The 17,084-nt window shown below is 38.3% G+C and overlaps 1 protein-coding gene across 5 annotated transcripts in view; it reads left to right on the top strand.

Annotated features, from left to right (window-relative positions):
- Positions 1–17,084, top strand: part of LYST (lysosomal trafficking regulator) — a 153,916-nt gene that overhangs the window by 24,322 nt on the left and 112,510 nt on the right. For 4 of the 5 annotated variants that reach the window (XM_006122067.5, XM_075924800.2, XM_075924801.2 and 1 more), the window contains exons 3-8: positions 1,572–1,765; positions 4,023–4,113; positions 7,726–9,766; positions 12,246–13,275; positions 15,444–15,605; positions 16,676–16,826. In XM_006122067.5, the coding sequence (XP_006122129.3) occupies positions 1,574–1,765; positions 4,023–4,113; positions 7,726–9,766; positions 12,246–13,275; positions 15,444–15,605; positions 16,676–16,826 (3,667 nt within the window). In that variant the 5' untranslated portion in view covers positions 1,572–1,573. Of the gene's footprint in view, positions 1–1,421; positions 1,766–4,022; positions 4,114–7,725; positions 9,767–12,245; positions 13,276–15,443; positions 15,606–16,675; positions 16,827–17,084 lie in introns of those variants that run through there. The other variant, XM_089777367.1, reaches the window with a different exon arrangement.

Below are 17,084 nucleotides of genomic sequence, written 5' to 3'. Positions count from 1 at the left end.
GATTACAGCATTTACATGATGAGGTTTTGTGTATTGGATAAGTTCTTAAAACCAAAATTATTGTAGGCTTACGTTAAAATTATTTTAAAATGCATATTTGGCATGATGATTACATAGGATTTTCCTCCATTTCAGCAAAATTAATACAACTATTTCAAAGAACAGAGTAACAGAGTTAAGCACCCTAGAGATCCTTACTCCCATTTGTTGGTGTGAAGGGAGTCAACTGGGTCTGTTCTTCGACGGATCTGGCATCTTAACTCTATGTTTAAATTTATTTAGGCTCTTGTATCTAGTCTTCTAGTGGTAGCTAAAAGAGTCAAACTGCATATATGCTCTTAGCTTTTTGTGTATTCCAGTGAACCCCATATTTCTCTAGTCACCACCACTGTTTCATGCCACTTCCACTATTTCTTTCTCAGTAGCATAGATAATTTTTTATCTTTCTATAATTTGTTGTGTGCTTCCATTTCCCTTCCTGTTAATTGCAAATTGCCAGTGTGTGTTACTAGCCAAAAGCAATATTACCATAATATTACTTGAAAGGGAAAGCAAAATTAAATGAATTCCACTGGAGTAGTTGACAGGGGAGTAGATAGAAGAAACATTTGTAGGGCTTATTTTTTGTATTTCCATTTTTTTGAAATCCTGTGCATTTGTTTTAAAATAAAATTCAAATGTTTGGGCACTTGGAGACGATTCACATTTTGAGAATATTATTATTGGTGAATATTTATTTCAGTAATGTGTTTAATTAAAAGGACAACTGACAGCATTGCTACATCCAAAATGAAATATTCAATTGAATTAAAAATTGAGTTTTTAGTTTATATCTCAGTTTTGATCTTACTTAGGATTTTTAAAAGTATCTTGATTATTTTGAAAGTAGTCTGCTTAATCCTGGGAAAGATACTGGAATCCTGTTCTATATAAACTCTTTCATCCTACTAGTTGGGATTGTCAAAGTCCCAGGAGGAAGCTAGATGCCCAAATCCCACTGAAATTCAATAGGATTTGAGCACTTAGCTCTTAGTAGGTCTTGAAAAAAATCCAGCCTATATGTACATATGCATACACCCTTTATAGACTGCGGGAAAATACATTTAGTTTGAATTCAGTGTTTACTTACTCATTTTCTTAGTTTTAGCTGCTTTTAAATATGCAGCCTGAGCTTTACAGCTCACTTTTGATTGTTATACGACTGAAATTAAGCCATATGTTTCCCTTTATACATTTACAAGGTGAACTTTGCTTTGTGGAAATTCACCTAATAAATATTTTTATTTTATCAAGGAATGTTGCATGCTAATGGTTAGAAAATATAAAAAGATATGGATAAGAAACGGGAACACTTCAAAATTTACATGTGGTAGATATCAGTGACCAACTTATGTTTAATGCAGTTCATGGAGAGGGAAATATTTGAAGCCTCAGTTTTAAAAACAGTAAAGTTTTTTAGATTTGTTGAGTTATTTAAACTTCACGTAAAAATCTTGAGCATTTATTAAATTTTTAAAAGGATACATTTTGATGCACTGTATTTCTTTTTCTTTTTTGTATTTGCAACGCAGACATGAGCAGTGCCAGTAATTCGCTGGCACGTGAATTTTTGACAGATGTTAATCGTCTCTGCAATGCTGTGGTTCAGAGGGCTGAGGCCAGGGAGGAGGAAGAGGAGGAAACTCATATGGCAGCACTTGGACAATATCTTGTTCAAGGTCGTGGTTTTACTTTGCTTACCACACTCAATTCCATTATTGATCAGGTAATAGTTTTCATAGTTTTGTATATGCATTGCAGCAGTTTGCATGTCTCCTATTTTTGTATTGAAGAAAATATGGAAGGATGTGCCTCTTTTGATAGACATTTTTGTTTGTGTTTTCCCTTTGAGAATGGTAGCCTGTAAATGCGTATAATTAAAAAGGAAGTATGAAAGACAGTAAACTTTTTTTTGTTAATGGTGGCAGCTTTCTTTGTCATTCCCAGGAAATTGGAAAATGGACAAATAGGTGAATGCATGAGCCTTTGAAACTGCTAATATTGATGATACCATGCTGCTGATGACTAGAAAGCCAGATAAGCCAAGTCTTGTTGGAGGCTCAGTAATTAGCCAGTGAAAACTTGATGAATGGGATGTAGGATATATATATTGTTTAAAAAAAAAAAAAAAAAAGGAGAAAGGGGTTCTGATTTAGCGCTTGTTAGCTGTGGTTCAGAACTTACTAGTGACTCCGTTATTGAGATGTTTATGGTTACTTTTGCTAACTTTTTTTCCCCTTTCTCCTTTATGTTGAAGCTTACTAAATTCCATTTTGTGTTACTACTTTTTTCTGTACCCTCAACTTGATCTCTACATTATTATTTAAAGACAAAATATTAACGATAAGTAAAGAAAAAGCAAACATGTAACCCTAATTATACGCTTGGGCGTCAATCTCAATTGTAGTTATTCATATGGGGTTAAATTCGTGTCCCTTGTTTGCTGATGGCCCCTGGTCATAAATGGCAGTTCTGCTAAGGTATGGGCAAGATAAGTGATATTTATGTGCCGCTTGTACACAGTACAGTAGTACCCAAGTCACTTGTGCAGCAATATCAGTTGAGGGAAAGTTGGCAGAGAGGTAGGGTCATAAGCCCCTCTGAGACACAGATCTTCATGCCAAGCAGGGAGGTATAAGGGGGGGACAGCATATTTTAGCTATTGTGCTGCAGCATATTCTGGAGCTGATGCTGAGTTATTGCTCAGACTTGGGATAGAAGACGCTTTGGGGGGTGGGTGAAAGGCTGTATGCTGAGGCACTCCTGGACCAGAGGAGGGAGGAGAAGAAAGGAGGGCATGCCCCCAGCGAGCCTCTTTAACTTGCCTGCTGACTGTCTTTTTTCTGTGTGGTTTTTCTGAGAAGCAGTCCCATTCTGGGCACATCCTGCTTTCTTGGTACAACCAAACTCTCTTACCTTGGTTTAAGTTATGATAAAAGGAAGCTGCATACCAAATTTGGTGGCCCTAACTCTTATAGTTTAAGAGGACTGCTTGAACATACTGACTGACTTATGCGCAGACAGGCAAACTCTCTTAAATATATACAGTAGTAGACAAAATCATCTGCATCTGGCTGGCTTCCAAGAACAATATAGCATGTTTGCAAGCTGATTTCACAGCTTCTTAAGGCTTCTAAAAAATTTTAGTTTCTTTAGGAAAAAGCATCTGCTAAACTCAGTCTTGGGGCCATAGTTCTTAGTGTAGAGACCAGTGAAAAACCCTCATACCTTATGGAGTATTGATCCTGGTAGAGTGGTGCATGAAAGCTAGTGAGGAGTTTTTTGTCCATGCCCTATCCTGTCTACTGCTGTCCTTTCGGCCCAAAGTTCTTTTAGTGTTGAGAGTTCCAGAATCTTTGTATGATTGACAATTTCAGAGAAACAAAATTACAGGTAGGTAAACCTTTTTCCTCCTCTGTAGAAGTCCATTCTTCCACTGTGTCTTGATGCAGATGACTTCTTCCTTTTAATAGACAACTTGCAGCCTTTCCCAAAAGAAGGAAATTAAAAAAAGTGGCAAGGCAATACATGTGTTTGTTTGTTTTTTTAAAGAAAAAGCATAAAATGTCTTGCAACTACAGAGTTTTTCCAGTTCTTTTTTTTTTTTTATTTCATACTATCTCCCTTCAGATCAACAAAAGTTATTTGCTTTCAGTTTTCACTTACCGGTAATTTTTTCCCTCCCTTGTGTAATGAATTCTTTCGACAAGAAAGATTTGGATGGCTTTGGTATTTATAGTGTCAATTGCGAAGATGTGCTAAATATTTGCAGTGCTTTCTTATTGACCATGGTTTAAAGCTAAAACACTTTTTTTTTTCCCCCTACGTAGTTGTTATTTCTCCAGTGTAGCTTTTGGGGATGCAGGGAACTGAGTCGTTTAACAAAATTTACATTAGGAAATATATAGCCAATGGAAGAGTCCAGCTATTTCTGTAAAACTAAAGAATGTTACATCTTTAAAGATATTTTATTTTCAATTTAGGAGCTGACATGTCGAGAAGAACTTTTAACTCTCCTCTTGTCGCTTTTACCACTGGTATGGAAAATACCTGTCCAAGAAGAAAAAGTGATAGGTATGTTTTCATCATACCAAACTACCAGAAACATAGCAAAAATTATATATTGCAATAACATGTATGCTGAAAATTAAAAATATCCTGGATTCAAAATCATACATAATAAGGAATTTCATCAGGTAGTGATTCAGATTTCAACCTATGACTTCCTTTTTTTCAGTTCTGTATACTCTCTCCCACTAGAGGAAAGGCTAAAGTATCTATATTTAAGTCATTTGTGTATCTAAGTCTTCTTACCATATGTAGATTCACCATACTTAGAGCAAGTATAATAGTCTATAGGTAACTTATTGTCCATCTTGGAAATGCAAACCAAGTTGAATTTCCAGATTGACACAAATGCAAGCCTGATTGCAGATGTGATAAATTAATGACATTGTCAGGATTAGTTAATGCATCACTAAAAATAATGTTCCAAAGCTATTCATGTACAATGTATACAATATTTGTGTGACTTTCTAGTTTGAATCCCTAGCTAGCATTATTAGTGTGGTGTAAACTTCAAGAAATATTCATTACTTTCATTAAGGACTCTTGAACTGCACTTTTTGGTGTAGATGCTTCTCTATTTTTTTTGTGATAAACTTTCATAATTCGCATCTGCAAATTATCCTCTATTGCAGGGGTTCCCAAACTTTGTGACACAGGGACCAGTAAATCTATTCACGAGCTTGTGGAGGACCGGTAACACATATTTGCATATTCATTAAGCAAATGATGAATATTCAAATAAGTTTTCTGGTCCTCCCAAAGCCCCCAGTTCCAGCGTTAGCAAAGCTTTTGATACAGCCACCCAAAATATTCTTGCCAGCAAGTTAAGGGAATATGGATTGGAAAAATGAACTGTAAGATGGATAGAAAGCTGGCTAGACCAGGGTTTCCCAAACATTTTACTTTAGTTGGAATCGGTTTTTTTCAGTACTGTTTTTTGAAGCCCAAACATATAAACGCATATAAAAAAAAGAATTAAAAATGGATACATTTTCAGTGTTTCACCCAGCAGCATCCTCTGCCCAGCCTGGGCCAGGGCTTCGGGGACTCGGTGCCGCATGGGCACTCCAGGAGGCGGGAGCAGGAGCAGATTGGGCGTAGGGTATTTGGCTAGGAGGGAGGCTGCAAGGAGGGGTAGGGTTGCCAGGTGTCCTGTTTTGTACCGGACAGTCTGGTATTGGAGGGTTCTGTCTGGGAAACAAATTGAGAACATACCGGACATATAAAATGTCCTGTATTTTCTAATTGGGTAAGTTTTATTATAATTAGGTGTATCAGTCCGTAGCTGCGAACTGCCTGACTGGTAGATGTGCTAACGCTGCGTGAGTGTGCCTACCAGCCAGGCAGTTCGCAACTACTCAAGGGAGGGTATTGCGGGGGGGAGGGCGGGGCAAAATGGAATCCCCAGTGCCAGACTCACTCATGTGCCTTGGTCTGCATGAGCCCGGGTCAGTCCCGCTTCCTGCCGGCTGATTCGCTTCCTCCCTCTGCCCTGTCCAGCCCTGAACCAGTGGCCGGTTCCCACCCACTCCCCACCAGTCTCCCCTGCCCTCTTTCCTCCCTCCCCCAACCAGCCCCGCTCTCCCTACCCAGCTGATTCTCCCCCGCTTCTCCTCCCAATCTCCCCGGCTAGCCCTGCTGTCCCCGTCCAGCCCTGCTTCAGGAGGCTGGTTCTCCCGCCGTCCTCCCAATCTCCCCCAGCCAGCCCTGCTTCCGCTGGCTGCCCGCCTGGTTTTCCTCCTCCCCCGCCCCCCGGCCATCTTCGCCGGACAGCCTCACTGCCCCAACCCTGCTTCCTAGCAGCCGGTTTTCCCCCCCACACACACACATACCTCCTCCCCCCAGCCCACTCCGCTCCCCTCCCTGCAGCCATGCTGATGCCCAGTATTTTTTTTCCTGTGGCCTGGTATGGGGCCGCAGCCCGTAGTTTGGGAAACACTGCCCTATTGCATGAAGCAAGCACCAGAAAGGTGCCTTTTTATAATGAATGAGGATCAGCAAGAACTACTTCTTACTTGGTGTTAAGCAGTAGTGCAACTGCACTGATGCTATGAATGGTTTGAACTCTAGAATAGACCAAGGGACAGGCTATTTACCGTCTCTTCTCATTCCCAGAGCTCTAAGTCGAGAGTAAAAATTTCTGAAATTGGGCTCCACTAGAGTTTATGCCATTGGCTACATCAGTACAGTTTCACAGTTACAGCATTGCGCAGATGCAAAGTTTGTATCCACATCTATATCTGCAAAAATGAGCTGCAGATGCGGATACCCGTGGATATAAAACAGATTTTCAGGGCTCTGTGCAACTTCCTTACGTAGAGGCATCCTATACATGTTTACCTACCTATTGGATGCAATTTGAGTCCAGGCATACAGCTAACTTAAACATATGAAGGGGCATACACATGTTTTTCATATCTGGCATGTACCTTGCAGTGACAGCTACCAAAGTACCACTTGATGCCTGTTATTGTTTTCAGGTGACATTGTAAATAAGAAGCAGGCAGCAATATCTCCCATAAATGTAAACAAACTTGTATGTCTTAGCAAACACCTGAACAAGCAGTAGGACTGACTGGACTAATCGACTATAAAGTTTTACATTGCTTTGCTTTTGGATGCATTTATGTAACAAAAATCTGTGTTTGTGAGTTGCACTTTCATAACAGAGATTGCACTACAGTCCTCATATGAAATGAACTAAAAATACTTGCATCGTTTTTACAATGCAGATATTTGTAATAAAAATAATATAAAAGAGCACTGCACATTTTGTATTCTGTATTTTAATTGAAGCCTGTATATTTGAAAATGCAGAAAAACATCCAAAGAAAGTTCAACTGGTATTAACATTTTAAATCACATTATTAAATAATTTATTACAATTAATTATGATCAATTTTGAGTTAATTGTGATGATTTGACAGTCCTACTTATACTTCAAATGTGTGGTATGAGTTAGACAGCTTTTGTACAATAATGTGAACAGGTACAGCTGTTTATGGTATGTGCTTATTCTTTCATTAGGTATTTATATGAACAAATTACTTTCTTGTAAAAGCAATCTCATTCAACTTGTTAATGCAATGAAAATGAAGAGCTTCAAGTAGCTGTTTGCATTGTTCTGATATAGCTGGAGTGGAGGATGTCATTGTGGGTCTTTAAGTGGGGGATTTTTAATAGGGAGCAAGGGTTTCGAAACTACATTTAGCTAAATATATTTTTTTTCTATCTCAAACTTAGTTTATGTTGATTTAGGCAAGGAAAATAAAATGCAGCTGCTGTTTAAGAAATATATAGAAAATGAAAAGTCCAGATTCCTATTAATAAGAAAAAGAAATTAAATTTGGTGGTTCCTTTTTAGAGAATAAGCAAATCAGATTCCTGAATCTGAGTTGTAAATAATCATTTTGTGATGAAGCTTTTTTGTTTAATTAACTTCGAGATGTTAAAGATTGAAGAAAAGAAAAGCATGTTCTGTAGGAAACCTTCGGACACATCAATCAAATATGTATCCCAAAAATACATATGTTCAAGTTATTAAGCACTGTAAATATATTAAGTATAAGTTTGTGTTACTTTGAAGTGTAATGTATGTGTTAATTTTTCTTTCAACAGATTTTCATCTACCCTTCACAGTTGGCATACACCTTACCAAAGACACACATTCAATTTCTCTGTGTTCTACACAGGAAGAACTAAGTTTTCAGAGTCCTGTAAAATTCAGTTCTTTGTCTCGAAAAACTAGGCGTCAGCGCAAAACCACCCAACGGTATTCTGTGAGGGATGCAAGAAAATCTCAATTGTCCACTTCAGATTCGGAAGGCAATTCAGATGACAGAAGTACCATAATGATTAAACACAGACGATCCCAAATCCTGCAGCCTTTTCTAACATACCCACCAAGGGACAACTACCTTGCAAGTACAGGTGATCCATCACTGGGAGAACCAGTACAAAATTCCAGGCCGAGCATTCCAGTGCAAGAGTTAAAATCTGAGATTTTAAGTGACTCCGTTTCAGCAGCAGTTGTCACCAGCATGGGCAACTCACCATTTGACTTGTGCCAGGTCTTGTTGTCATTGTTAGAAAAAGTATGTAAATTTGATATTACCTTGAATCACAATTCTGCACTTGCAGCCACTGTTGTGCCCACCTTAACAGAATACTTATCAGGATTTGCAGACTGTTGCAATATAAGTAATGGTGCAGAAAGTGAAGTGGTTTCTGCAGGCTGGACAGAAGAACCTGTGGCTCTGGTTCAAAGGATGCTCTTTAGAACAGTTCTTCACCTTTTGTCCATAGATATCACCAGTGTTGAAACTATGCCTGACAACTTGAGAAAAAATTTAACAGACTTACTTAAAGCAGCTTTAAAAATTAGCACGTGTTTGGAAAAGCAGTCTGATTGTTTCACTCCAACACAAAAGAAAACACTAAAGGAAGTTCATGGTAACTTTGTATTCTCCAACTATTGCCACAGAGCCCTTCTTTTACCTGAGCTTCTAGAAGGGGTTTTGCAGATTCTGATCTGTTGTCTTCAGAGTGCAGCTTCTAATCCATTTTATTTTAGTCAAGCTATGGATCTCATTCATGAGTTTATACAACACCACGGATTTAAACTGTTTGAAATCACAGTGCTTCAAATGGAATGGCTGGTCGCCAAGGGGGAGGAAATAACTACTGAAGCCTCAGAACATCTAACAGTCCTAATCAACAGCATTACAAAAATAATCAGCACTATCAAAAAAGTGAAATCAGAACAACTTCATCAGTCGATGTGTACAAGAAAAAGGCATAGGCGATGTGAATATTCTCACTTCATGCATCATCACAGAGATCTCTCAGGGCTTCCAGTGTCTGCTTTTAAAAGCCAGGTTTCCCAAAACCCCTTTGAGGAGGTAGTAGATGGAGAAGTTCATTATCCTGAACGCTGCTGTTGCATTGCTGTTTGTGCTCATCAATGCTTCCACTTGCTGCAGCAAGTTTCTTTGAGCAGCACTTGTGCTCAGATTCTGTCAGGTATACATAATGTTGGAATATGCTGTTGTATGGACCCAAAGTCTGTGATTACTCCGTTACTTCTAGCTTCCAAGTTACCAGCATTAAAAAACTTTCAACAGCACATATTGAGCATCCTTAATAAGTTCATATTGGATCAGCTGGGAGGAGCTGAAGTTTCTCAAAAAATTATGCAGGCAGCCTGCAATATTTGTACTATTGACTGTGACCAGCTTGCTGAGCTAGAAGATACCCTGCAAAACAGCTCTACTGATACTGGTCTTGTACCACATTTTTCAAATCCTTCTTATAGGTTTCAAGGGATTTTGCCTAGTAGTGGATCTGAAGACCTGTTATTGAGGTGGGATGCTTTGGAGGCTTACCAGGACTTTGCCTTCGAAGAAGACAAGCTACGCAGTGTACAGATAGCAAGCCACATTTGCCATTTAATCCAAAAGGGCAATGTAGTAGTTCAGTGGAAGTTATACAACTATATTTATAACCCAGTGCTCCAGAGAGGTGTTGAATTAGCTCATCACTCTCAACAGCTAGGTGTAACTGCAGCATGTAATCATGTATGCAGCTGTCACAGCCGATGTTTGCCTCAGGAGGTACTTCAAATTTATTTACAGACCCTACCTGCATTATTTAAATCAAGGTTTGTATTTATTAATAGGAAAACTGTAGCTGTAAATTACAGAAATGTTTGTACCTTAATTACTGATTAAAACATAATGAATTTGAGGTTGGGGAGCAGTACGCACATGGAAGTGAATGCAATAGGGACCATGTAAATAATTAAAGGTCTTAATCCTAACTTTTTGCTAATAATTCATAAACCCCAAAGTGGCATGGATCTAGGATGATGGTATCTGTGCTATAAAAGTGAAATGTGTAAAACTTTTATGCAGAATGGGTTTGTATATCCTATTCTGTACTACCGGTAGAACCTCTCTAGTCTAGAACTCTCTGGTCCAGAAACATGTGTCATTTGGAATGATTTTAATTAGTTGGGTATCCACTTTTCATGGGTGAGGCCAAGTTTCCCATGGTCCCATAAAGTTTGTTTACTGCCACCAGTCCTAGCTCTATGTTCTTGCTGTTGTTTAGCTCTCATTTACCTCTTAACTGTCCTTGAACAGCCCAGTAAGCAGTGGAAGTATTGGTAACTCTGCTAGACAATATTGACCTCCTGTGGTTTGGAAGATACTCTGGTTCAGAACCAGTCAGGTCTTGAGGATGCCAGATCAGAGAGGTTCAACCTGTACTTACTTTTCAAGCAAAGGTTTGCTAGGAGTGTGGAATAGGTTCATGTGCTATTTTTGTGAAGGAATTAGATTGCAAAGAATAAAATGTGATGTTTGCCGTTGCAGTGTCTTCATAGAAACAGTAATACATCTGTAATTCTAACAAACTATATTTGAGGTGTGGTGGGTAAGATTGTTTATAATTCAAAAATAAGGAACTGCTTCCTTGTTGCTTCACTCTTTCAGTTTCAGTATCTTAATATAGAAAGCCTTTACTTTCGTTTAAAAAAAAAAGTTTAAATAATTGCAGCAGTTGTAAAACATAAAACATAAAGGGAAGATGCTGGAAACATCTAGGCTTTTTTATATTTTAAAAGTATGGTATATGCTAAAAGCACAAACAAGGATGTATTGTTCCCTTCCTGCAATAGAATGTGGTTCTGTGTGGCCCGGTTGAGTTTACCTGAAATTTTCAGGGTTGCAATCTATTTGAAGTGATGTTATAAAGATAGACTGCTCTGGAGGCATAATAGAATCAAACTTATAACATCCTGAGAAAACTGTTAGTGGCAAAATCTAGCTATTCTGGTTAACATTGATATTTTAAAAGCTGTTTGAAAACAAGATCTTTATGAAAATTGAAAGATTAAGGAGTAAGAAGTGAAGTCTAGAATCAATAAGTTATATAAGGCATCTCTTATATGGCTTGATTTTAAAAAAATGGGTGGTGAAAAGGAAATGATTCAATGTGACTTAGAACACATTGCTCAATTGCAGCAAAGAGCATAGGTTTCATCAAATGATTATAATAATCAAGAGAAATTGTGCAGGTCCAAGTCAGATGTGTCCATTTTTGGGCAGTTCACCTTAGTTAGGGACATCATATTTGGATAAATAAGATTATAAATGTCTTAACTCCGTAGCCTACTTCATATCTAAATGTTCTTAGTTCATTGCAGGGGTGAGGTGGGAAGATGAACGTTGTTATAAATGTGATGTTCCAGAAATATATTAATATCTACAAGAGTTACATATCCTAACCCAAAGCTCTGTATGAACTAATAACTTTTTTGTGGGGTTGCATAGATATACATGGAGTTTGGGTTAATGCATGAAAAGGTGCTTTTTCCCCTCTGTGGTAAATCACTAGTTTGACATTACTTTTTTAATGCATCAGACCCAAAAACCTGCTTGTAAAAATATTTCAGATAAAATTAAAAGTACATTTGTTTGTGGACCTGAGGCAGATTAAAACAAATTCTTGCTAACTGTGGTCACACAACATTCCAAATTGTTACATTCAAAGATAATTTGTGCTTTTCAGAAAGGAAGAGAAGAGGTACAATGACACATTCCAAAATTGTTCTTCATTTAACATGTTTGTTAATGCTAAACGATTAGTGTTCTTTTAAAAAAACAGAGGCTAAAGAACAACTATCGCATAAAAGCAACTTCCAAACCTTATGGAATAAACTTAGTTTAACCACAGAGATTAATTTTAAAATGATCTTGCGGCCCTAAACACTATCTTCTTCCAATCCACATGCAATGCATTATAGTAGTCACCCTTATGCATTCCCTGTTTGAGTAGCAAGTTTGTGTGGCTTCTGTCCCACAATCAGTTGGATTATCTTTAATCAAGACTCCAGAGTAATGCAGAAGGTATTCTTGCCAATAAGCCCCTTGTTGGAGTCAAGGTAAAATTGACTCTAATCTTACTTTATTTATAAACCTGTTACATAATACTTGGGTGTACATTTTATTGTGAAGATAACTTTCTTGTTGAATCCTAGTAAAATGTGTTCTACTAGTGTCTGAGACAGAATCTAGAAAGCTCTGCTTATGCCCAGCTTATGTAATAGTAAAGTTTGTGTGTGCTTGCTCCCATAGGATAATACAAAATCTGTTCTTAAGTTTTAATGGAGTAAATCAAATGACTGAATTGAATTACTTGGACTCTATAAGAAGTCACTCGCTGAAAGTATTTGAAACACTGATATTCTGCCTTGAAGCTCAGCAGAAAGACCAAACAATGCCAGAACTAGAGGGTATTGATAATGACCAGAAGGAATCCATTTTAGATGTAGTGACTTCCTTTCATAGCCAACAGATTTCTGATGTTCCTCAAAGCCTTAGCAAATTTTATGCAGGCCTCAGAGAAGCTTATCCAAAGAAGAAAAAGTGTGTCAATCAAGATATTCATGTCAATTTGATCAACTTATTTCTCTGTGTGGCTTTTTTGTGTGTAAGTAAAGAAGAAGAGTGTGATCGGGATTCAGCTAATGATTCTGAAGATACATCAGGCTATGACAGTACAGCAAGTGAGCCTTTGAGTCACAAGCTACCATGTCTATCACTAGAGAGCCTTACTTTACCTTCCCTGGAACATATTCATAGGGCAGCAGACATTTGGTCCATGTGTCGTTGGATCTATTTGTGCAGCTCAGTTTTCCAGAGACAGTTCCATAGGCTTGGTGGCTTTGAAGTTTGCCATAGATTAATAATAATGATAATCCAGAAACTTGCTAAAAATGAAGAAAAGGTGAAAGAGAAAAAGGAGAGAACTTTCAGTGAAAATGATAAAGGTTTAAGTGGCAGTCTTCCTAATGAACTTCTCAGAGAAGATTCATATCACTTGACTGTGAACAAAGAGTTTACACAACCAGAGCTTAATAGTCTTGATGAAAATCCTTATGCTACTGGACAACTGGTGTCTGAATGTGTTTCCTGTGATTCTTCTTTGAGAGTGGAACAAATTTCAGTTGCTACTGTTGTGGAGCTTGACGAACTAAAGAAGCCTGTAAGGCAAGAAAATGAGTGGTCACTTCAGAGTATAAGACTCTTGGAAGCTTTGCTGACTATTTTTCTACACAGTGCAAATAATACCCAACAGAAAGTAGAAGTGGAGCTGCTTCACCAGGTAAATGTGTCACTTACATAAATATATTAAAAAGATATAATATGCACAATACTGTCTTGCCAGTAACTCAATGAAAATTCATTTTAGGAGAGAATAAAGTACCATTTTTTTGGTTGGCACTTAAAGGCAGTTAGGTCCATGCATTGAGGAGATTTATATAAACAGGGTATATATATTGAAGAAAAAAGTGTTTCGTGCACAGTGTTACCAGATTTGCCTGCTAACTTTGGGATTTGCTCATTTATTACCGTTACTCTTGGAGGTGAGGAGGCAGTTATAATTCTATCCACGTGCTGCTTGTGTTCTCATATGAAGCTTCATTTCTCCCTGTTCCTTCCCAATGGTGCTGTCCTGCAGGATCTAGGATCCCTGGTATTGGATTCTTTCCACCCTAGAATCAGATGAGCTCACTCTCACACCTGCTACCAGAGCATGTCTGAGAGGACAGCAAAGCCAAGCTGTGACCCTCATATGCCCTTGGACTCAGGTTAAACAGCACTTTAAGCTGCCACCTCAAGTCTTCAGGTGCAGCACCTCCCTATCCCTACTTTCAGACCACAACCATTATGCTAGTAACCCACTTAATGAGCAAACCCCATACAGGATTTTTGGATGACAAAGGAATCTTCAGCTTAAGTACAAGGAGTGTTGTTGCTGAGTAAATGGGGAAGCTAAAACAAAACCCCCTTAACCATGAAAGGTATTTCTAGATCGTAACAATACAAGGGGAACCAAACAAAAGTTACAGTATTCAATCTAACTTAAATCTGATTACAAACATTAGGGCTAGCAACATAACTGATCACGTAAAGCAAAGTCCAGAGGCTATTCCTCACCAGGATGGGGGGAAATCTTACTACTATATTAAACTTGAACTGATTGAAGTTCCCAGGTGGGGAAGGGTAGCTGGGGGTCCGGAGTATTGGAGGCAAGCACAATTGTCATGGAGAAAATCAAGTCCCAATGGACCTGATGCTGCATTTAGATCCAGGCATCAGAATGCTTTACTTGAGCCTGGGGTAGGGGTTTTCATGGGGAAACAACAGTGATTCAAGAAGGTACACTAGATTAATTTATGGGTAAAAGAATAGTTCAGGGGAGTATTTTAAAGTTGTTTAGGCTAGACAATAGAAACTGGTAATTCCTGGATATGGGGAGTGGTCCCTAGAGGGAACTCCTAATGCAATTAGGCAGTTTCGGTGTTTTGGATACCAATAGAGGGTTTATTACTGAAATTGGTCTGATAATTACTGATCTGGGAGTGGGCAGATGTGGGTTCACTAGCACTGGGAGCAGAGATTTCCCCCAAGGCAATGCTTCTCTCCCTTGTGTCCCAGAGTGCAGTGTGATTCTTGCTTTGGAATCTGTTTAAGCTGGAGGGGGTTAGGCGTGTATACCCCACCTTTTTATTGCTTTTTTTGTATTGGGTTTGGCTCTGACTAAGCCGGGGGGAGAATTGTTTGTCTTATGCAGGGGAGTGGGGTGTCTTCCATGAGTACTGTGGCCTGGCTCCCCAAGAGCACAAAGCTGGTAGGTAACAATGGGCTGAAAGAGACCCTTTTTAAAGTTATAGAGTGAAGTAAAAATAACAACTTGAAGTTAATAGTAGGTGAAACAATGAAAGGAGTACAGAGGAGAGTTCAGGACAGAGCATGCGTCTGGGAGGGGCATAAAGAAGAATTCCTAGAAGACAGGAAAAGTTGCATTACTTAAATCTATTGGTGTTGGAATAGTTATGGACCTTCAAATTGCCCAAAATGTTCAGTTTATCCAGTATTTTGTGGTTTCATCTGATAATATGCCTTGGAAAAGCAGCTTGGTTTGACATTTAGGAATGAGATTGAGGTCAAAGTACTGTTAATTAGGAAGTAATGTGTTGCCTACATTTTTAGTATCATAAATATTGTTTGATTTACTGGATGAGAAATAGTAACAGATCTTCATACTTCAGATCTTCCAGTGATTGGGAAAGGGCTGAAAATGTAAATGGCATTGGAATTCAACCCATTTTAGATAAGAGGTTCTTGGTGGACAGAAGATGCTAAAAGAATTAAGATACAGTAATCATTGTATAAATAGTGGGACTGAATATAGTACAGTTGTTTTGTTTTTATTTAGCCACAATTAGAACAACAAGCATATAGATGGTTTTTGTTTTGTTCATGTAGAGTGAGAGTCTGGAAGACATATTACTTGAAATGAGGGATCAGCTTGCTCGGTCAAGAGCAATTGAAACTTACTTGGCAAAACCTTTATTAGATTCACTGCTTCGAGTAGCGTTGGGAAATTATTCTGCTGATCTGGATCATTCTGAAGAGAAGACTGAGAAGGTATGCAACAGTATTAACACTCAAACTAGAATACTTGTGTTTAGTCTAAGAGGGTTACTGGCATGTGTAAAGATTTGTTGGATTGGGACTATACGTGCTACTCAGATAAGAAGGCATACATTGTCAGTGGGTATGTGCACAGGCTTGCTTACAATTAGTAATATTTTGTGGTGTCTTTATTCCCTCATGGATGGATGTTAGAGGATGCTTGTTTTATTCACTGCTCATTTCATAAATGAAATTGCTTACGTACAAGAGGAAAAACAAAGAAGCTGTGGATATCATAGCATTATTTCAGGGAGAATAGATCTGAAATTTGTTTCAGTTCACTTTACACTCCACAGCAAGGATGAATCTCTTTCCTCCTACTCACTCACACCCTCGCTCCCCTCCTTTCCCCCCCTCCCACCCCCCAAAAAAAACTTTCAAGGAAGATTTTCAGTGTGGCAGGCTGATACTGTTTCTCTCCCAATGGCCATAAGATGGCCGTAAGGTATGGAACTATCATCCCCATTTTATTGATGGGGAGATGGAAGAAAAGAGGTTGAGAGACTTGCTCAGGGTCAGCCAGTTGGTATTGGATTGGAAACCAGACTTCTCTGATTTTTTTTTTCTTCACATTTTAATAGTTAGTGCTGCCATGAAGTCAAATATGTAAGAACATGAATCCCTTCATGGATTCCTTTTTCCTGTTTATTTTTAAAATGATAAATTTTCTGGTTTTTTGTTTTTGTTTGTTTTGTTTTTAACCAGATAAAAAATTAACCCACATGTTTTGCTTTTTAAAAAAACATCCCCTACTGTGTGTGTGTGTGTGTGTGTGTGTGTGTGTGTGTGTGTGTGTGTGTGTGTGTGTGTGTGTGTGTGTGTGTGTTTAAAGTGACTGATTGGTTCATGTTTGTAGAGATAGTACATCCCAATAGGTGGTACAGGCTATGTTGGTCCCTCCATTTTCATGGGCAAAGGTAATTCTGAACTGGAACATCCCACATCATTTGGCTTTTTGAATGAAAGTGAAACAATTGCTTATACGTTTTCTAAGTCATTTTAAATCAATATGGATGTCACAGATCCATCATACTGAAAAGGAATCTGTATCCCAACCTGAAGACCTATCTGAAGAAGCTGAAGAATCGCAGAGCTGTACTTTTAAACTATTTGCTGAAGAAGAAGGCTATGAAGCTGACAGTGAAAGTGAGGACAGTGAAAGCAAGGATGAAGGTAAATGAAAACTTCAAAAACATCAGGCAAAGCCATCTTTATTTTATAGTTTAGCTTTTACCCTGATTTATGTGGAGTACTCAGCTTTTTCCTAACATGCAAAAGTAGAATGGATTGCAGAGTCCATAATTGATTTTTAATTCAGGTTATTTTTGCATTATGCAATACCTTTATTGCAGGTAGGGTAGCAGTTCACATTACTTTACTTTATTTAAATGGCATGGTGAAATGTTTTATGCATTAATTTTTGGCTTCTGT

The sequence above is a fragment of the Pelodiscus sinensis genome, chromosome 3, assembly GCF_052426305.1.
Source record: "Pelodiscus sinensis isolate ZL-2025 chromosome 3, ASM5242630v1, whole genome shotgun sequence".
In the NCBI taxonomy this organism is placed as follows: domain Eukaryota; kingdom Metazoa; phylum Chordata; order Testudines; family Trionychidae; genus Pelodiscus; species Pelodiscus sinensis.
This window is presented reverse-complemented; position numbering and strand designations above follow the sequence as displayed.